The 22,544-nt window shown below is 35.6% G+C and overlaps 5 protein-coding genes across 15 annotated transcripts; 4 read left to right on the forward strand and 1 right to left on the reverse strand.

Moving 5' to 3' along the window:
• Positions 1–510: 510 nt before the first annotated feature.
• Positions 511–6,254, forward strand: LOC104749809 (acyl-coenzyme A thioesterase 4, mitochondrial). Of its 8 annotated transcripts, none has more exons than XM_087490844.1 (5): positions 598–762; positions 4,570–4,741; positions 5,150–5,622; positions 5,738–5,866; positions 5,972–6,254. In XM_087490844.1, exons 2-5 carry the CDS (start codon positions 4,600–4,602, stop codon positions 6,143–6,145), a joined length of 918 nt encoding a protein of 305 aa, XP_087346970.1. In that variant the 5' UTR covers positions 598–762; positions 4,570–4,599; the 3' UTR covers positions 6,146–6,254. The 8 variants fall into 8 exon arrangements, 2 of the variants coding, with proteins under 2 accessions (XP_087346970.1, XP_010469807.2); XM_010471505.3 differs by lacking the exon at positions 598–762 and adding an exon at positions 3,791–4,426; XR_761483.3 differs by lacking the exons at positions 4,570–4,741; positions 5,150–5,622; positions 5,738–5,866; positions 5,972–6,254 and adding exons at positions 1,007–1,077; positions 1,322–2,053 and having other exon boundaries at positions 621–762.
• Positions 6,255–6,401: 147 nt separating this feature from the next.
• On the forward strand, positions 6,402–9,499 carry LOC104749811 (GTPase-activating protein gyp1). Of its 2 annotated transcripts, XM_010471506.2 has the most exons (10): positions 6,402–6,673; positions 6,812–6,944; positions 7,023–7,203; positions 7,287–7,357; positions 7,607–7,744; positions 7,829–7,920; positions 8,033–8,304; positions 8,734–8,819; positions 8,909–9,010; positions 9,114–9,499. In XM_010471506.2, the coding sequence occupies exons 1-10, from the start codon at positions 6,600–6,602 to the stop codon at positions 9,273–9,275; spliced, it is 1,311 nt and encodes a 436-aa protein (XP_010469808.2). In that variant the 5' UTR covers positions 6,402–6,599; the 3' UTR covers positions 9,276–9,499. The 2 variants fall into 2 exon arrangements, with proteins under 2 accessions (XP_010469808.2, XP_087346969.1); XM_087490843.1 differs by lacking the exons at positions 6,402–6,673; positions 6,812–6,944; positions 7,023–7,203 and having other exon boundaries at positions 7,629–7,744.
• A 590-nt stretch (positions 9,500–10,089) lies between these two features.
• LOC104749812 (putative GPI-anchored protein At1g61900) lies at positions 10,090–13,623 on the forward strand. Its single transcript, XM_010471509.3, has 7 exons — positions 10,090–10,444; positions 11,560–12,414; positions 12,505–12,750; positions 12,871–12,888; positions 12,990–13,130; positions 13,220–13,267; positions 13,364–13,623. Exons 1-7 carry the CDS (start codon positions 10,429–10,431, stop codon positions 13,438–13,440), a joined length of 1,401 nt encoding a protein of 466 aa, XP_010469811.2. The 5' UTR covers positions 10,090–10,428; the 3' UTR covers positions 13,441–13,623.
• Positions 13,624–14,072: 449 nt separating this feature from the next.
• Positions 14,073–16,801, forward strand: LOC104749814 (uncharacterized). Of its 2 annotated transcripts, XM_010471511.3 has the most exons (9): positions 14,073–14,279; positions 14,429–14,527; positions 14,619–14,707; positions 14,813–14,859; positions 14,960–15,033; positions 15,158–15,266; positions 15,736–15,749; positions 16,021–16,122; positions 16,537–16,801. In XM_010471511.3, exons 2-9 carry the CDS (start codon positions 14,477–14,479, stop codon positions 16,657–16,659), a joined length of 609 nt encoding a protein of 202 aa, XP_010469813.1. In that variant the 5' UTR covers positions 14,073–14,279; positions 14,429–14,476; the 3' UTR covers positions 16,660–16,801. The 2 variants fall into 2 exon arrangements, with proteins under 2 accessions (XP_010469813.1, XP_087349410.1); XM_087493284.1 differs by lacking the exon at positions 15,736–15,749 and having other exon boundaries at positions 15,158–15,289.
• LOC104749813 (putative myosin-binding protein 4) lies at positions 16,780–20,576 on the reverse strand. 2 transcript variants are annotated; one of them, XM_087493283.1, is made up of 3 exons: positions 20,426–20,576; positions 19,235–20,287; positions 16,780–19,142 (listed from the first exon to the last, which is right to left on the reverse strand). In XM_087493283.1, the coding sequence occupies exons 2-3, from the start codon at positions 20,259–20,261 to the stop codon at positions 17,437–17,439; spliced, it is 2,733 nt and encodes a 910-aa protein (XP_087349409.1). In that variant the 5' UTR covers positions 20,262–20,287; positions 20,426–20,576; the 3' UTR covers positions 16,780–17,436. The 2 variants fall into 2 exon arrangements, with proteins under 2 accessions (XP_087349409.1, XP_010469812.2); XM_010471510.3 differs by having other exon boundaries at positions 19,235–20,512.
• Between the last annotated feature and the right edge of the window lie 1,968 nt (positions 20,577–22,544).

Here is a 22,544-nt window from a genome sequence, read left to right on the forward strand (position 1 = left end):
TTTTTATACCAACTAGGATTTAACCCGCGGTACACCGCAGACCAATTTTTTTAAAAAAAATTTAAATTAACAGAAAGTTATATTGTATGTTGTAGTGTTTTTGACCATGTCTTCTCATTTTGTGTTTTTGGGATATCGTTGGTATAAATCTATTGACTATCTAAAAGTACATAATAATTTGAAAGTATGTTCTTAATAAATAGATGGTATTCTTAATAAATAGATGGTCTCCTAAATATATTAAAGTATAATATAATAGTGTGAATTGTAATCTAAGTTAGATTGTCATATATTTTACATTTAGAAAATAGTTTTAGACTACTTAAAATTTGAAATTGTTACATTAAACTATATAGTTCATATGTTATGATATGAACATGTTGATACTGTTTAGGAAATCTATTACTTGGTTTATAATTAAAATTTTCACTTAATTTGGTTGTAACGAGAAAGTATATATAATATCATAACACATAAACATCTAATAATATATATATACTATAATTTATTTTGAATTTGTTTTTGGATTCTTACCCAATAACGTTTTTGGATATGAGAATTAGATATGTCGAGGCCCATTTTGGATTGTGAAGCCCATAATTATCTGATATTATGAGAAGTCAAGTAGAAAACAAAAAAAAAATTCTTTTTGGTGTCTTCTCGTGTTCTAGATCTATGTGATACTCTTCATGGGCGATTTACAAGAACTTACATAATGGTGATCTCCGATTTACAATCAGATGTAACGATGAAAGCGAGAAGGTATTCTTTATTCAAATTTGCCATTTACATATATTTTGATATTCTACCTCAATGGGATTTTCGATTTTGATTGCCATATTTTTCATCTGCAATTTCGTGTTTATAAACTCGCGTCTGTGTCACAATCAATCCTGCAATTTTGTGTTTCTAAACACGTCTAGTTATAATTTCAACGATGACTGTTACATTTTTAAGGAGTAAGTCTCAGTTTTACTTAATCGATTAATCTTCTTGTCTGTAACAGTATTTCTCGCTATGAGTCTGTTCAAGTCCGTCAAATATAATTTAGAGGGTCAATCAAGGTTGAAGATTGTGGTGAGTAGATTAGATATTTATCCTAATCTTAGACTCAAATATTCCATTATTTTGTTTTGTTTTCATCTTGCATTTTGCTAACCGAATATACATTTAACCCATAGTTATTTTACTTGGTGAACCTGATAAACAAAAATTGCTAAATTCTAAAATTTTTTTTGCAACTGTGTCGCTTGAAACACAATGTAATAAAAAGTGATAAGTCATGTATATAGTACTAACCAATCAACATGTTGGGATTCAGTTCACCAGTGAGAATCTTCTGAAACTTGGCCAAGCTTAAGAAGTTGGAATCTGATTTTGGATCACTTCTCGTAACCATAGTCCCGTTTACAAAACTCAACTTGTAAAGATGATTTGTGGGACAAAATTGTCCATTGGCATGTGTTAAAGAAAAAGTCTCTATGAATTTCCGCTCACCAACAGCTAGGTGGTTCACGACGTGTAACCAAGCCTTTTTTGACTGAGACATGGATTTTCATTCCCTGAAATGATTAAAATAGAGAATCATAAGATGCATGCCATACATAAAATGTATACTACATAAATTACTTATAGTTTCATCAGCCATAATTAATTCTAGGGGTTCTCCAGTACGCCACTTATGCAGGACCTTAACTTGAACTCTCCATGCTGTCTTGTACGGACGGATATCTCGCAGGAATGCAAATGATGCAGGCCATTTCTCTCGATTAGTGGTTGGATATGCAGGATGTAGGTTTTAGCTGTGAGTGTTGGTATGTTATTGTTCGTGAATATAGTATTTATAAATTCCAATATGCTTGATGACCAAGGCTATTGTAATCGTTGTATTAATTCAAAGTGAGATTACAATAATCTTTGTGTTATTAAGACAGTGATTTTGCCCTTCAACATTAGTTTCCAAATAATCTATATAGAGAATTAAAAGTTTGGCTTGGTTGTAAAGTTTTGTATTTGTTTGGGAATTTGAATTAAGTGGGATGATATTTATGCATTCGATTACACGTTTTAGGAATATAGGATGTTAAATGATTGTACTATTGAGATTTGTAGAGATTATAGGAATCAAATGTGAGAGATTATGGCATTAAAATATAAATGTATTGGTCGATTTCTCAAATTATAGTAATTTAGTGCATTCGTCCCTTTCTCAAATTTTAGTAATTTAATGCATTGAATGTTTAGGGACCAAGGGAGTAAAATATAATTTATATGTGATGGTCGATTCTCCATTTTAAGTAAGATAGTGCATTGAATGTTTAGGGACCAATATTGTAAATAAGCAACAATAAAAGGGTAAAAACAAAAATGTACTTAAAAAATGTATATATAGATTTAGAAGAAAAAGATTAAAATTTTATCTACTTTAAAATACTTTTGAAGAAAAATCAGATCTGAAAAAATTAAATAACAATCAAGAAAAAGCTAAATTCATAAAAAAGACACAGATTTGATTCCACCATGTGCAAACAACTATAACTCACTATTATTCAAAACTTTATCATAAGTTATTGATACCAAAAGTCATATTTATTCATTGCTTGAAATTGTATAAATAATTCAACATTCTAAATTAAAATTTCTCTCTTGATAAATGATTTTGAATTCTTCAATTTTTTTTTGAAATATTGAATAGTTTACATTTATTTTAGGGAAAATTGGAGATAAAAGATAAATAATTGAGTTATTGTCCATTTATGCATTCTATATCTATATGTCAACTATTCCTAAATTACCCTTTGCAATTGATTTATCCAATTTTTTTTTTAAATAGAATTCTTTGAGGAAATTGTCGAAAATATGTTGTTTTTGTTGCTGTGTTGAATGGAGAAAATATGACTATAAAGTTTAGAATACTCATTCTAAATTTAGAATGTGTATTCTATACATTGTACAAGTTCTAGACAATTAAGATAAAGTATTTTACACACTTTACATGTTCAACGAAATTTAGAAATTATTTATGTTCTACGGATATTAGAATACTAATTTCTACGAAATTTAATATACCTATTTTATAGTTGGTTCTTTATCTATAAAAATTAGAATATATTTTTTTAACATTTACTCATGTTCTAAAATTGTTAAAAAGCATTTTCTTTTAATTTTCAATATATTCTACAGAACAGAAAACAAATTCTATGTAATTTAAAATTATATAACAGTTATGAGAGAAGAATATAAAACAAATATTTTTGAAGAATGATATATAAGTGAATTTATCTATTTAAATAACAAAATTTCAATTCCAAAACAAAAAAAATTTAGAACATACAAATACATATCTTATTGTTTAAATTTTTTTTTCAATTTCATATATTTCAAGAATTAAAAAAATTAAAAAATACTTTTATAAATTAATATTAATATCTTTTGAACAAAAAAAAGATAGATTAATATCAAAATAAATTAAAAAAATACCATGGTTCCAACATTATTATTTATAGAAGTTTTACTAAAGTGTATATATTTTTACGGCCTATATATTGTCCAAAATGTTTTCCAAAATAAATGAACTTTTTTATTTAAATTTTAATAATTTCACAAGATTTTTTAAAATATGAAGATATAATTGAGTTTAAATGATATTAAAACTTGTATGACCACTTGACCAAACATAATTATATAATCTTTATTTCCAATTTTCTCTTTATTTTACTAATGTGTTTCCATACCATTGTACTTACTTACTAACTACTATTCCGACTTGGCTTAAAAAAAAAAAAACACTGTAGCGTGATTAGCACTAAATAAGCTAAAGCTCGCTGAGAGAAGAAGAAGATCACATACACTGAAAAGCCAAAAAAAAAGGAGAAACCAAATGGGTAATTCGATCCGTTAAAAAAGCCGAATTCTTTGAATCCACCGTCGTCGTAGATCCATGAGATCTTCAACCGGAAAGCTTCTCCTTCTCTCGCGTTTAAGAAACCGCGGGAAATTTGTTCCCGGAGGTGGCGATGGGTTTCGGATTCCGGCCACGAGGTCGTTGTCGTCGTGCGATTCTCAGAAGATGTGGAGCTCTACAACAGTAATACCACCGTCGTAAGACGAAATTTCCGATAAAAACTCGATCGACGCAGGATCTTCAATGCGGAAACCAGTTAGTTTGTGGCCAGGGATGTATCATTCTCCGGTGACTAATGCGCTTTGGGAAGCTCGACGTCATATGTTCGAAAACCCTAACGGAGATGAGTCGTCTCATTTTAAATTGACGGCTAAGTCTCCGTCTCGGAGCCGGACTTGGATTCTTTACAAGTTCTCTTCTGATTTTGTGCTTAGAGAACAGTATGGGAATCCTTGGAATGAGATTCGTACTGGTAAATTGGTTGAAGATCTTGATGCTCTTGCTGGAACCATCTCCTTCAAGGTTCTTATTAGAAATTTTATGGGCTATGAAAAGATTTAACCTTGATGATAAAGATAGTGATGAGACTCTTATTCTAGTATCATTGATCTTTACATACATGTGTTTGTAATCGTGAGTGGGCTTTGTATGCGTTTACTGAACAGCATTGCGGTGGTGACAGCAGTGCAAGATCAATGATTTTGGTGACTGCTTCAGTGGATAGGATTATCATGAAAAAATCAATTCGTGTGGATGTTGACCTTAGTATTGTTGGTGCTGTTACATGGGTTGGAAGATCATCCATGGAGATGCAATTACAAGTAATTCAAAGTCAAGGTATCATTTTTCCCCCTGTAAACTACATTCGAGTAGTTGGCGCTTCGTTTTGCTAGGAAGAAAGAATGAAAATCTGATTCATGTTAGGTTGGGAGGGTTGCTTCAGTGTTTCAAAATATTGAAAGGTCATCCTTTAACTGTTAAATGAGGTGGCAAACAAAGACATATAGTTGTGAAGTGAGATGTATTTGAATTTGAACTACACATATCTTGTATGGTAGACAGCTCGTTGACGTTCTGCCATCATTCGAACAAAATATTACTTTCATGATACCTTTTTACTCTTTATATCTCTGTTTCATTCACTGAAATTGATATCTCTTGTTGAGTTATGGGTTTTGTTCCATCTCAAACTTCTGTAACGACCTTGTGCTGTGCTGAAACTTTCTTCTAACATTGGTTTTGCAGATGCCAACGACTCCTCAGAGTCAGTTGCCCTTGAAGCAAACTTTACATTTGTGGCTCGGGATGCAAAGACAGGTAAGTCAACTCCAACTAACCCCGTCTCGCCAGAGACTGAACATGAAAAATTGCTATGGAAAGAAGCAGAAGAAAGGAACAAGCTACGAAAACAAAAGAGAGCAGAAATTAAAGAAGAGCATGAGAAGTTGAAGGACTTAGAGAGGCTAGACGAGTTATTAGCAGAAGGACGAGTTTTCATGGACATGCCAGCTCTTGCAGATCGGAACAGCATCCTGATCAAAGATACTTCCCATGAATACTCATTGATATGCCAGCCACAGCAACGAAATATTCATGGTAGAATTTTTGGTGGCTTCTTGATGCGCAAAGCTTTTGAGCTGGCCTTCTCCAATGCTTACACCTTTGCTGGAGTTTCACCACGTTTTCTTGAAGTTGATCGTGTCGATTTTATCAAACCAGTGAGTCCATCCTCATTTTTTTTTATTTGATTAATGTGAACTGTTGAAAAGAAAAACAGTGAAATATATTATGGTAGCCATAGAAGAAATCGACTGAGTGGGCATTATGATGCAGGTGGATGTTGGCAACTTCCTTCGTTTCAAGTCACGCGTATTGTACACAGAAGCTAACAATTCAGCTGAACCATTGATAAACACCGAGGTTGTAGCTCATGTTACAAGTCCAGAGCTCAGGTCCAGCGAAGTAAGCATACACAAATATATTTCGAACTATGCACATATCATTTTCAGGTTGTGAAAGGGGGGGGGGGGGGGGGGGTTTATGGTGATGTGATTTTTGGGGTGGTAGGTATCCAACAGGTTCTACTTCACCTTCAGTGTAAGACCTGAGGCCATGAAAGATGGATTGAGAATAAGAAATGTGGTACCAGCAACAGAAGAAGAAGCTAGAAGAGTGATCGAGCGTATGGACGCAGAGAGACCCATCTCATTAGAACCAAGAGAAAAACCCCAGTCTAACTAAAATTATGAATAAGAAAGGATTAATTAATACGACAGAATAAAACTTCTAATCATTTGTTGAACCTTCTAATAATTTTTTTTTGTCAACCAAAGAGATAAATGTTTTCGAATGCTCCTAAGTCCTAACTAACCTGCACTATAATACCACATCATACGGTATTGTGTTGACTAGTGTTTGTATGACCAACCCAAATCATATGAGAAAAGTCACCTTGAAATTGCTTTTTATTACCGAATTGAATGCAGTAAATTAAATTAACGCCTAAATCCATCATTTGCGATTATAAATAATTTTGCTAAGAAATGGTTTTTAATCAGCAGCAATCGCTTTTTGCCTTTAGACATTGAAATCGATGGAAAGCAATAAAATACAAAAAAATTCTCAATCGAAGAAGAAAGTATCTTTGTTCACTTCTCTGGGCACGAAGCTGTCTTGTTGTTGAACATCGGAAACCATGGAGAAGAGAGAAGACGAGCAACAAAAGCGCGACGATTCCAGATTCAATCAAACTCTCAAGAACGTCCAAGGGTAAACAAAAATCAATCTCCTCCTCCTCCTCCTCCTCCTCGGATCTTGCATCACTTCTTTCCGATTTCAATGTCTTATTAGATCTGTAACTTTCTTAGGATTTTTCTTTTTTTGCTTAATTTGTTGTTTTTGGTATAGGTTTCTTAAAGGCAGGAGTATTCCTGGTAAGGTATTGCTGACTAGGAGATCAGATCCTCCTCCTTACCCAATCTCTCCAACATATCAACGGAGCTTATCTGAGAATGACGCCGGGAGAAACGAGCGATTCGAGGTAATAATACGACTTGTTTGTGGAAATGACTTACTGAATGAAAATGAAATCGAAAAATTGAAGAGAGCTTATTTGTAGGTGGAAGATCATAATTCAAGCAAGAAGCATGATAACACATATGCTGGTAAGCTACGATCAAACTCTAGTGCTGAAAGGAGTGTGAAAGAAGTCCAAAACTTGAAGATTGGTGTTAGATCAAGTGACTCTGCTAGAGTTATGAAGTTCAACAAAGTTCTTTCTGAAACAACTGTCATTTTAGGTACTCTTACTTTTCACTTAGCTCTTTGAAAGACTCTGTTTTACTATGATATGGATTTTTAAATCTCCTCTTGGTACCTGCAGAGAAACTGCGGGAGCTAGCGTGGAATGGTGTCCCACACTATATGCGACCTGATGTCTGGCGGCTTCTTTTGGTATGTTTTAGGACTTCTTCATTTATAAGCATAGCCAGTGTTAAAACTTCTGAACATTTTGACTTGTAATCCGTTTGTCTTATTATGTAACATTACAGTATCTTCGCTTATATAAGTTCAGAAAGAGGGCACGCTTGCACTAGTCAAATAATTTATGTTGTTTGCTCTTCCCATCAGCATTCTCTGTAGCAACGATTTTTGTTTTTGGTTTGTTTTGTCTATTTGAATTTAAATATAAACTGACATCAGGGATATGCACCACCTAATTCAGATAGAAGGGAGGCTGTTCTGAGAAGAAAACGTCTTGAATATCTTGAATCTGTTGGCCAATTTTATGACCTTCCAGATTCTGAACGTTCTGATGATGAGATCAATATGCTTCGCCAGGTTTTTCCTCGTACCTTCACTGATTCTCTAACAGAACGTACAAAAGTTGGTAACAAATCTCTTAGAAACTGTAATCTTTCTCAGATTGCTGTTGACTGTCCAAGGACTGTACCAGATGTAAGTTTCTTTCAGCAAGAACAGGTGCAGAAATCACTGGAGCGTATTCTTTACACGTGGTGAGTTAGAGAGTACAGGCCATAATTGCAGTTGTTCTTTGGTCAACTTTCAACCAGTTGGGAAAACTAAGTTGAAAGCTAAATCTGAAAATTTAATTTGCTGAGTTTGCAGGGCCATTAGGCACCCAGCGAGTGGATACGTTCAAGGAATAAATGACCTGGTCACCCCCTTTCTAGTTATTTTCTTGTCAGAATATCTAGATGGTGGTGTAGAAAGTTGGACAATGTCTGATTTATCTGCTGAAAAAGTCACAGATGTAGAAGCTGATTGCTACTGGTGCTTAACAAAGCTACTTGATGGTATGCAAGATCATTACACGTTTGCTCAACCTGGAATCCAGAGACTTGTGTTTAAGCTCAAGGAACTGGTCAGGCGTATTGATGGTAGGTTCCTGCTAAGCTTGCTCTTGTAATTGCTAGTGTCTTTGGTGATTGTTTGAGGAGAACAACTTATGACATACACGACTCCACTTAACAAAATCATTTTTACCTGCATTGAGTCCGTTCGTTTACCATCTTTTTTACCATTAAGTTCTGAATTTACATCTTCTGCATTTAAATTTGAAGTTAGTGTCTTTAACAGTGTTTTGTTGAGTTTGGCTTAGTGTAATCACGCTTTGGCTTATATCCAATCTTTTGATGAGTTGATGTCATAGAGTAAGATCTAGGGATGCTTGATGCGATTGTACTTCATTTTCTAGTTTATGAATTCATAATAAACCAACCGCCTATTTTCCAGTTTAGTACTGGTTATTGTTTTATGAAATAGAGTTAACACTGTCTCATTTTTCCCTGGCCTTTGTTATGTACTAGAACCTGTTTCAAGACACATGGAAGAGCATGGGCTGGAGTTTCTTCAATTTGCTTTCCGGTGGTATAACTGTCTTCTGATTCGTGAGGTTAAACACTAGATTCGTAAATCCCGGTTAACTCTTTGTAGAGTTTTAATTTTGTTTATGGGTAACTGACAAAACTTTGAACCTTCTAGATCCCTTTCAACCTCATCAACCGCCTATGGGACACTTATCTTGCCGAAGGAGATGCGTTGCCAGACTTCCTAGTGTATATATATGCTAGCTTTCTCTTGACGGTAAGAAACACTGAATCAAATACAGGTTTCGTTATTTTTGTAATTGTTTTCTTCTTTCCACCGTGAGAATCAAATGCAAGTTGTGTTGGTGAACATTTTGCAGTGGTCTGATGAGCTGAAGAAGCTTGATTTTCAAGAGATGGTAATGTTCCTGCAACACCTTCCGACACATAACTGGTCAGACCAAGAGCTGGAAATGGTATTGTCAAGAGCTTACATGTGGCATAGTATGTTCAATAATTCCCCAAACCATTTGGCTAGCTGAAATGACTTTTTCCTCCATCATGACGATGCTGTTTTTTTCCTTGGTTATATTATCTTTTTCTTCTTCTTGTCGAAATCAGCTTTTGGTGTTTTTGTGTTGTTTCATGGTAAATGCTAACATTCTTGTCTTGTTAATTGTTATTAGTTTATGTATGGTTTTCACGCCGCACTTGTTGAATCTGTCATCAGTTTGTAATATTTTTCTGTAGCTTTCTTACTCATTTATTTGCCTGTCTCAAATTAGTCTTTACCTGAAACGGATAAAAAACTCATTGCTGTATCAATCCATGCGAATCCGAATCAACCCGCCCGACCCAATTATATTGTGTGCAATTTGCATTTGTTTATTTATGTAGGAGATAAATACAAGATTAATGATTAATTAAGCTAAGAATTCAACATAGAATGTGGACAATGAGCAACGTTGTCAACAAATCTACTTAAAAAAAAGATGATGTCTTTTGTCTTGGATTCCTAAGCATAATAATATATATTTTTTAAAGTCAACATCAATCAAATTTTGGTCGATTATTTGCATCTTTTTTATTATTAACCTTTGTGGTATGATTGTCTTTAGACATTTGATAAGGAATATAATTTTCTAACAAACAATAAAACACACCCAAAAAGAAAATAAAAAATGTATATAGAATACTTTATTTCTAGTAAAATTTAAAGTTATGTTACATTATATAAACTTGAGCATTGTGTCACTATTTATAGTAAAAGTATTCTATTCACAGAAATAAAATCGTAAAAATATTGTGATGATGAGTCATCACTTTTTATAAGCCCATGCCTAATTACGGTAAAATGGAAAAAAGGAGTTTTAAGGAAATAAGAAAAAAACATAAAAGAAAACACAGTGAGAGAGAGAGAGAGAGAGAGAGAGAGAGAGAGAGAGAGAGAGAGGTAAAGTAAAGAAAGAACTCTCAAGTTTTGTTTTTTTTTTCTTTTGCTTTCCCTTTTGTGTGGTTTATCATCTCTCAGTCTTTCTCCTTCTTCTTCTTCTTCTTCTTCTTCTATAACGCTCTTCGCCATCGTTTCGGTTTTCTCGAGGAAGTGTTTCTACTGGGGGGAAAAAGCTCCTTTTAGCCACTTAGTTCCTCTGCCTTTTTGCTCGGAGAAAAATGGTTTGATTTTTTTTTCCAGAGATGGTGAAATTTGCAGGTATAGTTTCTTCTTCCTTTTAGCCATCTCTTTCTTCTATTAGGGATTTGAAAGTGTAGAAATCAGTGCCAATTCGAGTAATTTTATTGTTTCGTTACATGAAATGGTCTAATTCGTAGTCTCTGTGTTTTCAATTTGGAGCGTGTTAAGTTTTTCTTTTTCTTTTTCGGAGAATCTAGAGTGTTGAAGGATTGGGTATTGAATCTTGTGTTTTTTTGTTTCTGGGTAGAACAGAAATTTTTAATTTTTTTTTTTTGGTGGATCGGAATAACTTAGGATCTTGAATACAAAAAGAGCAAATGGTTTGTTAGATGCCAAAAAAAAAAAAATAGTTGGTGGAAGAACACTAGATTTATAGATTCTTTTATGTTATTTTTATATGTTGGGAGGGTTTGGATTCTTTTATGTTCTTTACTAGTTGGAGGAATACTTTATAAGACCCCAAATGTTCGTTGGTATCATGAATAAGAAGAGAGGTATAGAGTGATGTGGTTGGCTAGAAAATAGAGCTTTTAAATAGCTTAGATCATTCACTAAACAATCTAACTTTTCCTTTTTCTGCAGCTACCATGCTTGTAGATGTCCATTAGTTTCATTGTCTCGAATGGGTTCATTGAAAGTCACTAACTTTATTATGCCTTTGATGATACTAAATAATGCCGCGGGGCAAGTTAGCTATGGACTCTTTAGAAACTGTTTGTTGGCTTAAGGGGGGGGGGGGGGGGGTAAGTTAGTTCTCATTTTCTTTCATGTTGAGTCTTGATTCTTGTTTGTGTCGTGAGACAAAGTTTATGTTTTCTGTGGCTAACAAGAATCATGATCATGAGGGTAGGTTACTAGGAGGTTCACCAACTGTCTTTTTGGGTTTCCATAGTTCACTGCAATGATTGCTTATTTTTTTTAGACTTGTTGGAATGAATTTGATAGTTTGAGTTGGCAATGTTTCCCCAAGCAACAGCATTACACATTTCTTGTTGCTTGGGAGAACGTTTCTCTTAACTTGTTTTAACTCTGTGATCGCAATAATGTGCTTTTGTAAATGAGTTCCTGGAGTATTGTATGTAAATATGCTGTATTAAGCTGTTTGTTAATGGGTTACTTGCTTCTCTTATCAGGCTATTTGGTTTATGGGTTCTTGTTATTTATTATCTGGTTATCAAGCTTCCAAGATGTAGCTGCGCATCATAAGATTAATGAGCATAGTAGTAGATCGACAACCTCTGAGTTGGCAAATCCACCTGGTATTGGAGTATCTGGTCCCATTCAAGTATCGCCGTCAGTCATCCCCAAATATGCGTCACCTGCTCTCCCTTGGACACCACCAATGTACCCTACTTTTCCTGATACATATGAACCCAAGTTAACCGGGAATTGTCCTACAGACTTTCAAGCAATTTCAAGTGTTATCGATACAGCAGCTTCTGATTGTTCCCAACCTTTCGCTGCACTTGTTGGCAACGTGATCTGTTGTCCACAGTTTATAAGCTTACTTCATATTTTCCAAGGACAGCACAACGTGAAGTCAGATAAGTTGGTTCTCCCTGATGCAGTTGCTACAGATTGTTTATCAGATATCGTTAGTATCCTGGTCAGCAGAAGAGCCAACATGACAATACCTGCACTTTGCTCTGTAACATCGTCAAATCTAACTGGAGGTTCCTGTCCAGTAACAGATGTCACAACGTTGGAGAAAGTTGTTAACAGTAGCAAATTACTGGATGCATGTCGCACTGTTGATCCTCTTAAGGAGTGTTGTAGGCCAATTTGCCAACCTGCAATTATGGAAGCAGCGCTTCTTATTTCGGGACACCAAATGACAGTTGGCGATAAGCTCCCATTAGGAGGATCAAGTAACCTCAACGCAATTAATGACTGCAAAAATGTGGTCTATTCATATCTTTCCAGGAAGCTTCCGGCAGACAAAGCAAACGCTGCATTTAGAATTTTATCGTCCTGCAAAGTTAACAAAGGTACTTTCTGAACTGTATCCTATTATCTTATCACATTGATCTTCCTTGGATAGTCGTGGAAATTACTCTGACTGTACATTGTGGTTACAGCTTGCCCGTTGGAATTTAAGGAGCCAACCGAAGTAATCAAGGCTTGCCGTAATGTGGCTGCTCCAAGCCCTTCTTGCTGTAGCTCGTTGAATGCATACATTTCTGGGATACAGAACCAAATGCTAATAACAAACAAGCAGGCCATAGTCTGTGCAACAGTCATTGGTTCCATGTTGCGGAAAGGGGGTGTTATGACAAATATCTATGAGCTTTGTGATGTCGATCTCAAAGATTTCAGTGTCCAAGGTAACTTTTGTTTTAGACTCCCACGTTTTTGTATCGTCTAATCCTCTACCTTCTATTGAATTACTTCCTTACATTTGCCCTCTTTTCCTGTTTCTGGGTATGCTTGTGGGCAATAAGCAGCATATGGAATGCAACAAGGTTTGCTTTGATTCATCTTATATTCCAAAGGTGTTTTAATAGTCATTCCCCAGATGAAGCAAAAGTGTTAACGATATTTTTGGGTAACAATGTGAATATAGGTTGTCTTCTCAGAAGCTATCCTGCAGACTTGATATTTGACAACACAACAGGCTACAGTTTTACATGTGATTTGACAGACAACATTGCAGCTCCATGGCCATCTTCATCGTCAATGTCATCTTTGTCTCTTTGTGCTCCTGGTAATCATTTCTCTCTACCTGTTCTCTTCTTGCTCAATTGTTGGAACTACCAGAAAACTAAAAAAATTAGATTGCTTTGAAATATGCAGAGATGTCATTACCTGCCTTGCCAACATCCCAGACTCTTAAAAATCACGGTATGTGTAGTTTCCTTGGCAGTGTAATCTCTAGTCTTAAGTAAAAGTACATGGACAATTTTTAAGATCTGCATTTGTTCAACTCGTAATTTGCAGGGTCTCGCGATGGTGAGTTTGGAGCGTTGCGACTCATTAGTTTGGTATTTCTACTGTATGTTGTTGTGAGACATTAAAATTGAGATTTTAGGAGGAGGGTTTTTTTTTGTTTTTGGTAGTCAGTGAGGAAACTTTGGATAAAAAAACAATGGCATGCTCAATTTTCTTCTGTATATGTAATCTTAATAGGGCAAGGGTAATGTAGTAGTAATATCTTTCTCTCAGTCTCATGTATAGTAGTAGTAGTAGCAGTTTTTATTTCTCTGCTTCTGTTTCTCCAAGGTTCTTGTTTGTTTTTTTTTTTAATTGGCGTTTGGTTATTCATTTGCATTTTTGGAATTGAAGATCAGATTCAGAATCTATCGGCATCGATCTTTAATTGTGGAATTAAGATTAATATCCGAAGCCTAAAACGCTTTGTCCTGTGAGAAAAAAACCTAGCAAAGTAAAACACTGAATCTTCCAATCTAACCAAAGCCTATATGTCTATTTTTTTTTTTGACGGTCGCCTATATGTCTATTTCTCAAATGAGAATTTTAAGTTTTAAACCTTATTCAGAATTAAAAAGGATAAAAGAAAAATAAAAATCTAATCAAACATCAAACTGGAAATTGTAATCAAGCATACAAAGCCAAATACAATTAAAAATTAGAGAATTTTGAGTAATATACAGTTTAAAAATATATATGTATATTTGGTTCATATATGTTTTTTTTTTTTTTTTTTTTTTGGCTAGTAGAGTGAAAAAGTCGTAAACAATTCAATTCAAAAGGGGCTTACGAAGAAAAAGATATGTATATTTGGTTCATATATGTTCCCTGAGTGTGAATTTATTATCTTCTTCTTCCTTCTTCATCTCCCGAGGGGTCTCTCAGAAGAACGAACTGTGCGTTTCTCTTTCCACTCAACACAAAGGTGACCTCTCTCTCTCTCTCTCTCTCTCTCTCTCTCTCTCTCTCTCAATCTCCTATCGATTTGTACTATATGCAATGTCTATTCTGTATAAACTTCCGGCGAACTCCACCAAATCTTTCGTGATGGTTCTTCTTCTTCAATCTTATTAGAGTACAAAAGAACGCTAGATAGAAGGCAACAAACAAGCAAAATCGATAATGCAGACAATCATCATCCACAATTTCTCGTTCTGCAGATTTAACTCCACCGTTAAGCCCTCCTTTCTTCTTCCTTTGTTTATTTATTTAATTCGAATTATGCAATTTTGTGCCAACATTTTTGTTTATTTTTTTTTTGCAGATGACTGATCCAAAGCCAAGATTTCAAGTTTCTTCTTTTGTTACTCTTCCTCCTTCAACTTATTCAGTGCAACACAAACTCTGTACAAGGTAAAACCTTTCAAGAACTATACAGTACTCCAGAGCTAATTGAGATTAATACAATATTCAATTCTTGATGTGTGTTTTTTGTAATCAAAACTATTATTTTTACAGAGCTACGACGAATAACCAGTTTATCGCAGTTTGTGCAGCACCATCAGGTTCAATAACTTTATAATTATTTATATGATTCTCTACTCTTTTTTTTTTTTTTTTTTTTTTTAGCTTCTGTGACATCAAAATGTGGTTTCACTTTCGTAGATGTAGAGACTTCTTCTAAGGATGAATCAGTTTTGATTACGAAAGTGGAGACTACAAACAGCAATGAAGTTAAGGTATGCTTTTGTTGTTTCTGCGCTAAAGAAGCATTGATTAGTGGGGAACAACAACGTGATGTAATCTGTGTGTTTGAGGCTTTTTTGCTTTCCACTTTATGTTTCCTTTGTTGGCTGAGTGTAGGTGCATGTACAAGTATCAGGAGAGAAGACTCAAACTGTATTCAATAATGTATTTGAGAGAATGGTTGCTGCAGCTCAGCCAATTCCAGGGTTCCGAAGAGTCAAAGGAGGTATGTACGACATCACAAATGCCGTATTAGCTACGGGAAGATATTATTAGTGAAGGGCGACCGTGAAAAACTTTTACTGTCGATAAACTTGATTGTTTAATTTGGGGCTCTCAATCCAAACTTCATTTACTGTGGATAAATTATGGGCTTAGAAACATGTTTTAATGTCTTTTCAGCTTACTCTGAGGGTGCAAATTGTTTGATATAGAGTTAGATTGCATGTTTCTTTCAACTCTCTGCACTTTGTTATTTCGTTATTGGCTTTAGAAAAATTTGAATAAACAGGGTGGACATACAAGTTATACAATGCTCATAGATATAACACAAATTTTTGGAAAGTCTCTCTCTCTTTTTTTTTTTGTTTGTAGTTAATATGATTTGTTACTGATGACTAGTAGCTGATTCTAATGCTAACTCATTTCTTTTTTCTATTCTCTTCTGCATGTGCTTATCAACCTTGGAACTCCAGGAAAGACCCCAAATGTAAGTTCTTGCTTCAGTGTATTTTAGAGAACCCATTAGTTTAGCATTAAGGTAAAATAATTTAACCATCAAGTGGTTTTGGCGATGGAGCCTGTATTTTTATCCTATGGGATTAGAATTATCTGCCAAACATCATGCGATGCACCGTAGTGATACTCTTTAGATTCAGCGTTCTTGCATTGATATTATATGCTGGCAAACTCACTTTAATTACAATCATTGAGTTGTTCTTTGGCCTGTGCTTAAGTTCCCCCTTTCCTTATATTTGCAGATACCCAGAGATATTTTGCTAGAGATCCTTGGATATTCTAAAGTCTATAGGCAGGTGATAAAGAGATTAATCAATTCTGCTATTGAAGACTATGTTAAACAGGTATTTCATAAGCTCAAGCTTCTCAGTAGATTATATTTCAGATGGTAGCATTGTAAATTCAATAAATAGAATCCTCGTCTAGATATTGTTGGATATGTGCTTAATACTGGAGCTTGCTTTCAGTGAAATGTGAACCTAAAGAACTTTTCATACTTAAACACTAGATCTATTGCTTTTTGAGGAATGAGGATTGATCTGAAGCCAGCCTGTTAAGTAAGGTCTTAGTTTAGTCCACATTCCTTGGAATGTAAATATATGGAATGATCACCCTCACAATCAGATATAACTACTAGAATTGGAATCATCGTCAACAGCCTTAGGTTGATTGCGTAAACCCAGTCGAAATCAACGAGTAAACCAACTTTTGGGCTAGAGTTTAAAATGGTTTGATTTTGGTTGCTGATGCTTTCGTAGGAAGACCTGAAGGTTGGCAAAGAGTTGACTGTTGAGCAAAGCTATGAAGATCTTGAAGAAACATTTGAACCTGGTGAGAGTTTCAGCTTCGATGCTATAATAAAGCTTCAAGAAGTGAGTTGAAGAAAGCGTTGATTCTTAAGGTACTTATCATTGTGATTTGTCTTTTTACCTTCTCCGGTAACAGTTAGATTTCTTGTCGAGTAGGAAAGGATAATCACATTTGGATTAAGCTTCTGGTAATAAAAGTTTGAAACTTCAGTTATATCTTGTTACTAAAATCTTGTAGTTTTGATGATATGATTGGTGGGTTCTCCAAAAAAATAAGGTAACCACACAAATGATATAACTAAAAAGACAAACAATAAATGAATGATTCGGTTACACTTCCTAACATGGATCATGTTTAGTTCTCTTCTTGCATAGACGATAGACTTTTCCAAAACCGCACCTGCACTCCATGGTAACAGCATATCAGGCAATCAATCATCTTCTTACTATCCCACGATTGTGTGACTCCTGCAGCCCCCCAAGCCATCTTTTCAACTAACTCTACCCCTTTTCATTTTCCTATTCTTACAAACACAAGCTCTGTCTTTTGTGTTCCTAAATGTTTCTTTACCGTTGAAACCTCGTTCGCTAAGGTAATCCCCTCTTTCTTGCCCTTCCTGTGAGTACTATGCTCAAAAGAATCACTTTCCATGTTGGGAATTGCTTTCTTCACCATATGTTTCCGCAGTAATGCTGGAAATCATCTTTGTGCCTCTGCAGATTATTTTGTTGGGTCTCCTGTGACCATCAACTGCTAAAGGCCTCTCAAGCCTGAGAAATCCATTTTCAGCACTTTTGGGTATCCTTTTTCCAGCAAGTTGATGTAGCTTCTGAATTGTGTATTCTTTCTTAATTTCCTGCCGTGGGAGAACCGGTAAGTTTGGTGTTTGCTGAAGCTTTATTGCTGGTCTCATCAGTTGAGGCGCCACTTGTTTCTTCTATATTACCGAGAATTCCCATGCTAGCGAGAATTTCGTCTCTTGGCTCATCTGGATACTTTGCTCTATAATATTCTAACTCCATCTCAAGATCTTGTATCTCCTTTTCCTTATCAGCCAAGACATCGTTTGCCCTCTCAAGTGCATCAACGTCGTGCTCTGCTTGCTCATCCATCATTCTCAGGTACTGTAAAGCTTCCATATGAAGAGCTGCTTTCTCCTCTTGCAACCGTGTGATCATTGCCATTGCTTGGTTTGTAGCAATAGCTGAGGCACTTCTCTCCTCCTCTAATTCTTTAGTCACTTCCCTTAGGCATTTCCTGTCATGTTCTAGTTGTAGCTTTAACAAATCAACACGGTTTTCGCCTTCGATGTCACTGCTGATGCTTACAAAAGATTCTACAGAGGCAGAGTGCTTTAGTTCCGGTGATTCATTTGAAGTATTACGAGTCTCTGTTACCTTCGAGGAATCTTTATCACTGTGCTCTAATGAAGATTCTTCTTTGGATATTTTTGGTGACGTCAAAGGCTCAGTCTCTGTATGATATCCATGCTCTTCTTCAGCCGAGCGTTCTGTGACAGTACTAGTCACATTGTTTGATGTCACTAGCTCAGATTCTTCTTTGGATATTTTTGGTGACGTCAAAGGTTCAGTCTCTTTCTGATCTCCATGTTCTTCTTCAGCCGAGCGTTCTGTGACAGAACCAGTCACATTGTTTGATGTCACTAGCTCAGATTCTTCTTTGGATATTTTTGGTGACGTCAAAGGTTCAGTCTCTCTATGATCTCCATGCTCTTCTTCAGCCGAGCGTTCTGTGACAGAACCAGTCACATTGTTTGATGTCACTAGCTCAGATTCTTCTTTGGATATTTTTGGTGACGTCAAAGGTTCAGTCTCTTTATGATCTCCATGCTCTTCTTCAGCCGAGCGCTCTGTGACAGAACCAGTCACATTGTCTGATGTCACTAGCTCAGATTCTTCATTATCCACGTCCTCTTTACTGGAATGGTCTTTTGCGTTCGAATAGCCATCACTTGTTTCTTCTTCCTCACTGGATTGGTCTGTGAGAGAACCAGTCACATTGTTTGACGTCACTAGCTCAGATTCTTCATTATCCACCTCCTCTTCAATACTGGAATGGTCTTTTGCATTCGAATAGCCATCACTTGCTCCTTCTTCCTCACTGGATTGTTCTTCAACAGATGAAACAGACACATTTTTTGATGTCAATGGCTCGAAATGCCCACTGACCTCATCCTCTCCTTCATTACTGAAGTATTCTTCTGCAACATTGTTTTCCTTAACCTCCTTTTCTTCCTCACTTGACTGTTCCTGTTCCAAAGAATCTGACATGTCATTCGACGCCAAAGTCTTGGAGTCTCCTTCAACTCCATTCTCCTCTTCACTAGAAGGTTCATTTTCAACAAAACCAGACACATCCATAGCTGCCTCAAATTCTTCTGTCTCCACGGCTGAACTGGGGATGTTTTGAGTAAAATCTGCCGAATCATCGTGCTCTTGATTATGGATTTCACGATAGGTACCGTTATCTCCAGAAGGACTCAAGAATTCTCCACCAGCAGGAGATGACTTGCCACTTACCTCAGCTTCATTTTCTGCAAGTAACAACATCAAATTAAAGACCAATATAAAACGTTGCATATAGTCAGACATAAGCGTTCGTGCAAAGCCAAAATAATAAGCATACCATATCGTGGTGCTGCTCCTACAGCATACAATTTTTTAGGCGAACCAAGTAAAAACGGACGAGCTTCACTCATACTTATAAGCTCAGAGAGGGCATCATCATGCCTCTTTGCTTTAACAGGTCGTTCCTGCCGAGTCTTGTTTACCAGATTATGCTCAAGCATTGAAGATGTCTTCCTTATGTGCTTATCCTGGTTGTCTTCTCGCATATCAGGCTGTTTGTGATACGACATCTTCTTGTCTGCAAACGGTTTCCGAGATCGAGAGCTGTGAACACGTTTCTCAGATGGCTCAGCATTGAAATCTGCTATTTGGAGGAATGCATCATCATCTGAAAACAGAAACTCGGAATCAGAATCCGAGTTAATCTTCAGCTCTGAGTAACCCACATGAGCCATGCCATCGCTGCGGCTTCCAACATCAACATACTCAGCACCACTTGTTGCCTTATGATCTCTCATCTTCTTCAAGCTTCCACTGCTTCCTCGGCGACTAAGATGCCTTGGAGCAGGAATGTTTGGTTTACCAGAGGAGTTTCTTCCCCGAGAGCCTAACCGGATCAGTCTCTGTGTATGGTGCCTCGTCCTCCATGGTTTATTGCAACAAGAACATGATCTAGGGTGAGCAAAATGGCTTTTAGAGAGCAGATCATACCCTAATTTACCAAGAAGCAATCTGTTCATGTCTGGATTCGGACCAGTCATTTTGGTGAACGACAAGAGACAATCATCGCACATGCCTCGACAATCAGCAAGGTTGTTACCGTGATTTTGACAGGACATGTAAGATGAAACCTCTGATCTGTGGTTTCTGCAGAGCAAGAATCTCCAATGTAGAGGGTGAAGAAGCTTGGAACAGAGGAAACATGGCATCTGCAATCTGCAGTACCGAGCGAACCAGACGAGAAGATAGGAGAGAAGAGCATCGATGAACATGAGGAATATGAGAAACCATTCGCATGCTGCGTACGTTAACACAGGCGTGAACCCGTTTGTGACCTTTTGATCAAATATAACATATGAATCCATCTTCAAACTGGTGATGATGATGAATCCTGAAACACATTGAAACTCATCTCAAAATCTCATCTAAAAAAAAAGGAGCAAATGTGGGCAAAACTCAGAATCTTGCGTCTGAGATTTGCATGGAAGCAAAAACGTGAAGGGATCATAAAACTTGAGAGAAGTTTTACCTGGGAAATGGAGGTTTGGTCAAAAGAGAGAAGAGAGGAGGATGAATCTGGGAAAATGAAGACTCTTCCTTGTTCCACGGTAACATCAACCAAAACTTGTTCAACGATTTGTTTTTGAGTTTGCCTAAATTAGTGTTCAACGATTTGTTTTGAGTTTGCCTAAATAATTGTTACCTTTCTCCACGTTTTTTTTTCTTTTTCATATTTCATAGGAGGATTTTATGGAATTACCATAAACTTTAGATGTATTATTTTATAGGTCAAGATTTTATCATACTTCATCAATTGATTTAAAGACTCAAATATTTCTTGATTAATTACCTCACATACAAACAAATTATTATGGAACTGTAACTAATCCTCTAATCAAAGAGTCATTGTTGCTTTCTTTCTTTTATTCAGCTGAATAAAAAAATAAAAAAAGTCATTGTTGCTTTCAAGCCCACATGTTTTTCTTAAAATGTTTAGTTTTCATATATTTTTATATTGTTCTACTACTATTTACCAACACCTCAGTTTCAATCTTAGTGCATTGCAGGAGTCTCATAGGGATCTCCTATTTGTTACGTTACATAGCAGTCTCATATTTGTAACATATGTGAGTTTTAACTCTTCGTGCATGACTTATGCATCTCATTGTGGGATTGTAAGGGAATGCACTGGAGCTGAATAGGCAGAGAGCGAGTCCTTCTAAATTTCTTGATGCTCTGTTTTTGGATGGCCCTTAAATCTGTTTTCCTATTGAAATAATATGAGACGTTGAATTGTAGTCATACAAAAGGTTTACATAGTCGTTAAACGACACCTTTTTAATCTCGTCAAAATTAAGCGTAGAATTATACAACTAAAATTACAACCGATATGCTCAAAAAAAAAAAAAAAAACAGCAGAAAACATAGTACTGAAGAAACATAACCGAGGTCTTATGTTTTTAGTACATCAAGCTTGGACTTTCTGCGGTGTTTCGGGCTGGGCTGGGGTTATCAACCTGTTTCACCATCCTTGTGCAGCTAGTGCTGTCACAGCAGCTTGTAACTGCAAAATTATACAAATATTTGTTCACTTTAGACTTAAATTATATAAACAAAGGAGAAATTCACACCCAAAGAAATAGAGCAAACTTAAAGTCTCTAGAAATAACCTCAGGTAGTCTCTTTATTGCAGGGTAGTATCAATATTAGAGTAACAAATATATCTAATTAATTGATTAAATTAATATTATGTCAAAAAAAACAAATTTTTCTACAGTACATTGTGAACTTACTCATATATTTAACAATCAAAATACAATTATACAATTTTAAACACTAAACAAAGCAAACAAAATTAATAAACAAATACAAATTATCTTTTTATAATTTAGTTACAAATAACTTGTTTGAAGGGATACCGCAAATTAATAATTAGTCTTTTATCAAACCTTAGGTAACAATATTAAAACAATAATAGTATGTAAGCAATAAATTAATATGATAATAACCGTTGTATCACATATATAGCTTGCAATTGTCGATATATCAAACAAACACATAAACAAAATGAATAAAAGTGGTGAATCAGTTTTCACACTCTGCTATGGGTATGGCCACCAAAGATGTCAGAAATTTGTAGACCTCTGCTAAAGTTTTGGTTAAAGAGTATCCTTTTTTAGATTTCGGACATGAACAAGAACCATGCCAATAAAGCTACCAAAGCAAACAATAGTCCTAATTAATGACCAGAGCCCTAGTCATTGACTTAATCACTTACATACTTGTGCAATCTACAAGGAATAAGAGACATATGTATTATAGGTTTTAACAAGATACTATAAAACTCTCAAAAGTATAGAAGAGATGGAACTAGAGGACTTACAAGTAGATTCCCTATCCAGTTGAAATGAATGCCCTCACGCAAATGAAGATGTGTTCAAAGTCAGTACATTCAAAACTGTCATGATGAGGAGACTTGCAAAAACTACAAGGAATACAATGAGATTGACGCTCCTAAAACATCATGTTTTCCTATGTATTGTCAAACGAAAGATTTGGTAGGAAAATTTGCCTACCAAAACCTACTTAATTTTGACAAAAAATAGTGTTCATAGGAAATAGGAATTAATAACATATAAAAATAGTAT

This window comes from Camelina sativa, chromosome 16 (genome assembly GCF_030686135.1).
Source record: "Camelina sativa cultivar CO46 ecotype springtype chromosome 16, ASM3068613v1".
Classification (NCBI taxonomy): domain Eukaryota; kingdom Viridiplantae; phylum Streptophyta; class Magnoliopsida; order Brassicales; family Brassicaceae; genus Camelina; species Camelina sativa.

What these genes read in the sequence shown, in the direction of transcription:
- LOC104749809 (XM_010471505.3), top strand. Translation starts at nt 4,148, where the DNA reads ATGCGGAAACCAGTTAGTTTGTGGCCAGGGATGTATCATTCTCCGGTG. An exon ending in GTGTCGATTTTATCAAACCA is followed by an intron (nt 5,623 to 5,737) that starts GTGAGTCCATCC and finishes ATTATGATGCAG; the next exon opens with GTGGATGTTGGCAACTTCCT. An exon ending in CAGAGCTCAGGTCCAGCGAA is followed by an intron (nt 5,867 to 5,971) that starts GTAAGCATACAC and finishes TTGGGGTGGTAG; the next exon opens with GTATCCAACAGGTTCTACTT.
- LOC104749811 (XM_010471506.2), top strand. Translation starts at nt 6,600, where the DNA reads ATGGAGAAGAGAGAAGACGAGCAACAAAAGCGCGACGATTCCAGATTC. An exon ending in ACTGGTCAGGCGTATTGATG is followed by an intron (nt 8,305 to 8,733) that starts GTAGGTTCCTGC and finishes GTTATGTACTAG; the next exon opens with AACCTGTTTCAAGACACATG. An exon ending in ACTGTCTTCTGATTCGTGAG is followed by an intron (nt 8,820 to 8,908) that starts GTTAAACACTAG and finishes TGAACCTTCTAG; the next exon opens with ATCCCTTTCAACCTCATCAA.
- LOC104749812 (XM_010471509.3), top strand. An exon ending in GTCCTGCAAAGTTAACAAAG is followed by an intron (nt 12,415 to 12,504) that starts GTACTTTCTGAA and finishes TTGTGGTTACAG; the next exon opens with CTTGCCCGTTGGAATTTAAG. An exon ending in CCAGACTCTTAAAAATCACG is followed by an intron (nt 13,268 to 13,363) that starts GTATGTGTAGTT and finishes CGTAATTTGCAG; the next exon opens with GGTCTCGCGATGGTGAGTTT.
- LOC104749814 (XM_087493284.1), top strand. Translation starts at nt 14,477, where the DNA reads ATGCAGACAATCATCATCCACAATTTCTCGTTCTGCAGATTTAACTCC. An exon ending in TCTGCAGATTTAACTCCACC is followed by an intron (nt 14,528 to 14,618) that starts GTTAAGCCCTCC and finishes TTTTTTTTGCAG; the next exon opens with ATGACTGATCCAAAGCCAAG. An exon ending in CAACACAAACTCTGTACAAG is followed by an intron (nt 14,708 to 14,812) that starts GTAAAACCTTTC and finishes TTATTTTTACAG; the next exon opens with AGCTACGACGAATAACCAGT.
- LOC104749813 (XM_087493283.1), bottom strand. Translation starts at nt 20,261, where the DNA reads ATGGATTCATATGTTATATTTGATCAAAAGGTCACAAACGGGTTCACG. An exon ending in AGGAGCAGCACCACGATATG is followed by an intron (nt 19,143 to 19,234) that starts GTATGCTTATTA and finishes TGTTACTTGCAG; the next exon opens with AAAATGAAGCTGAGGTAAGT.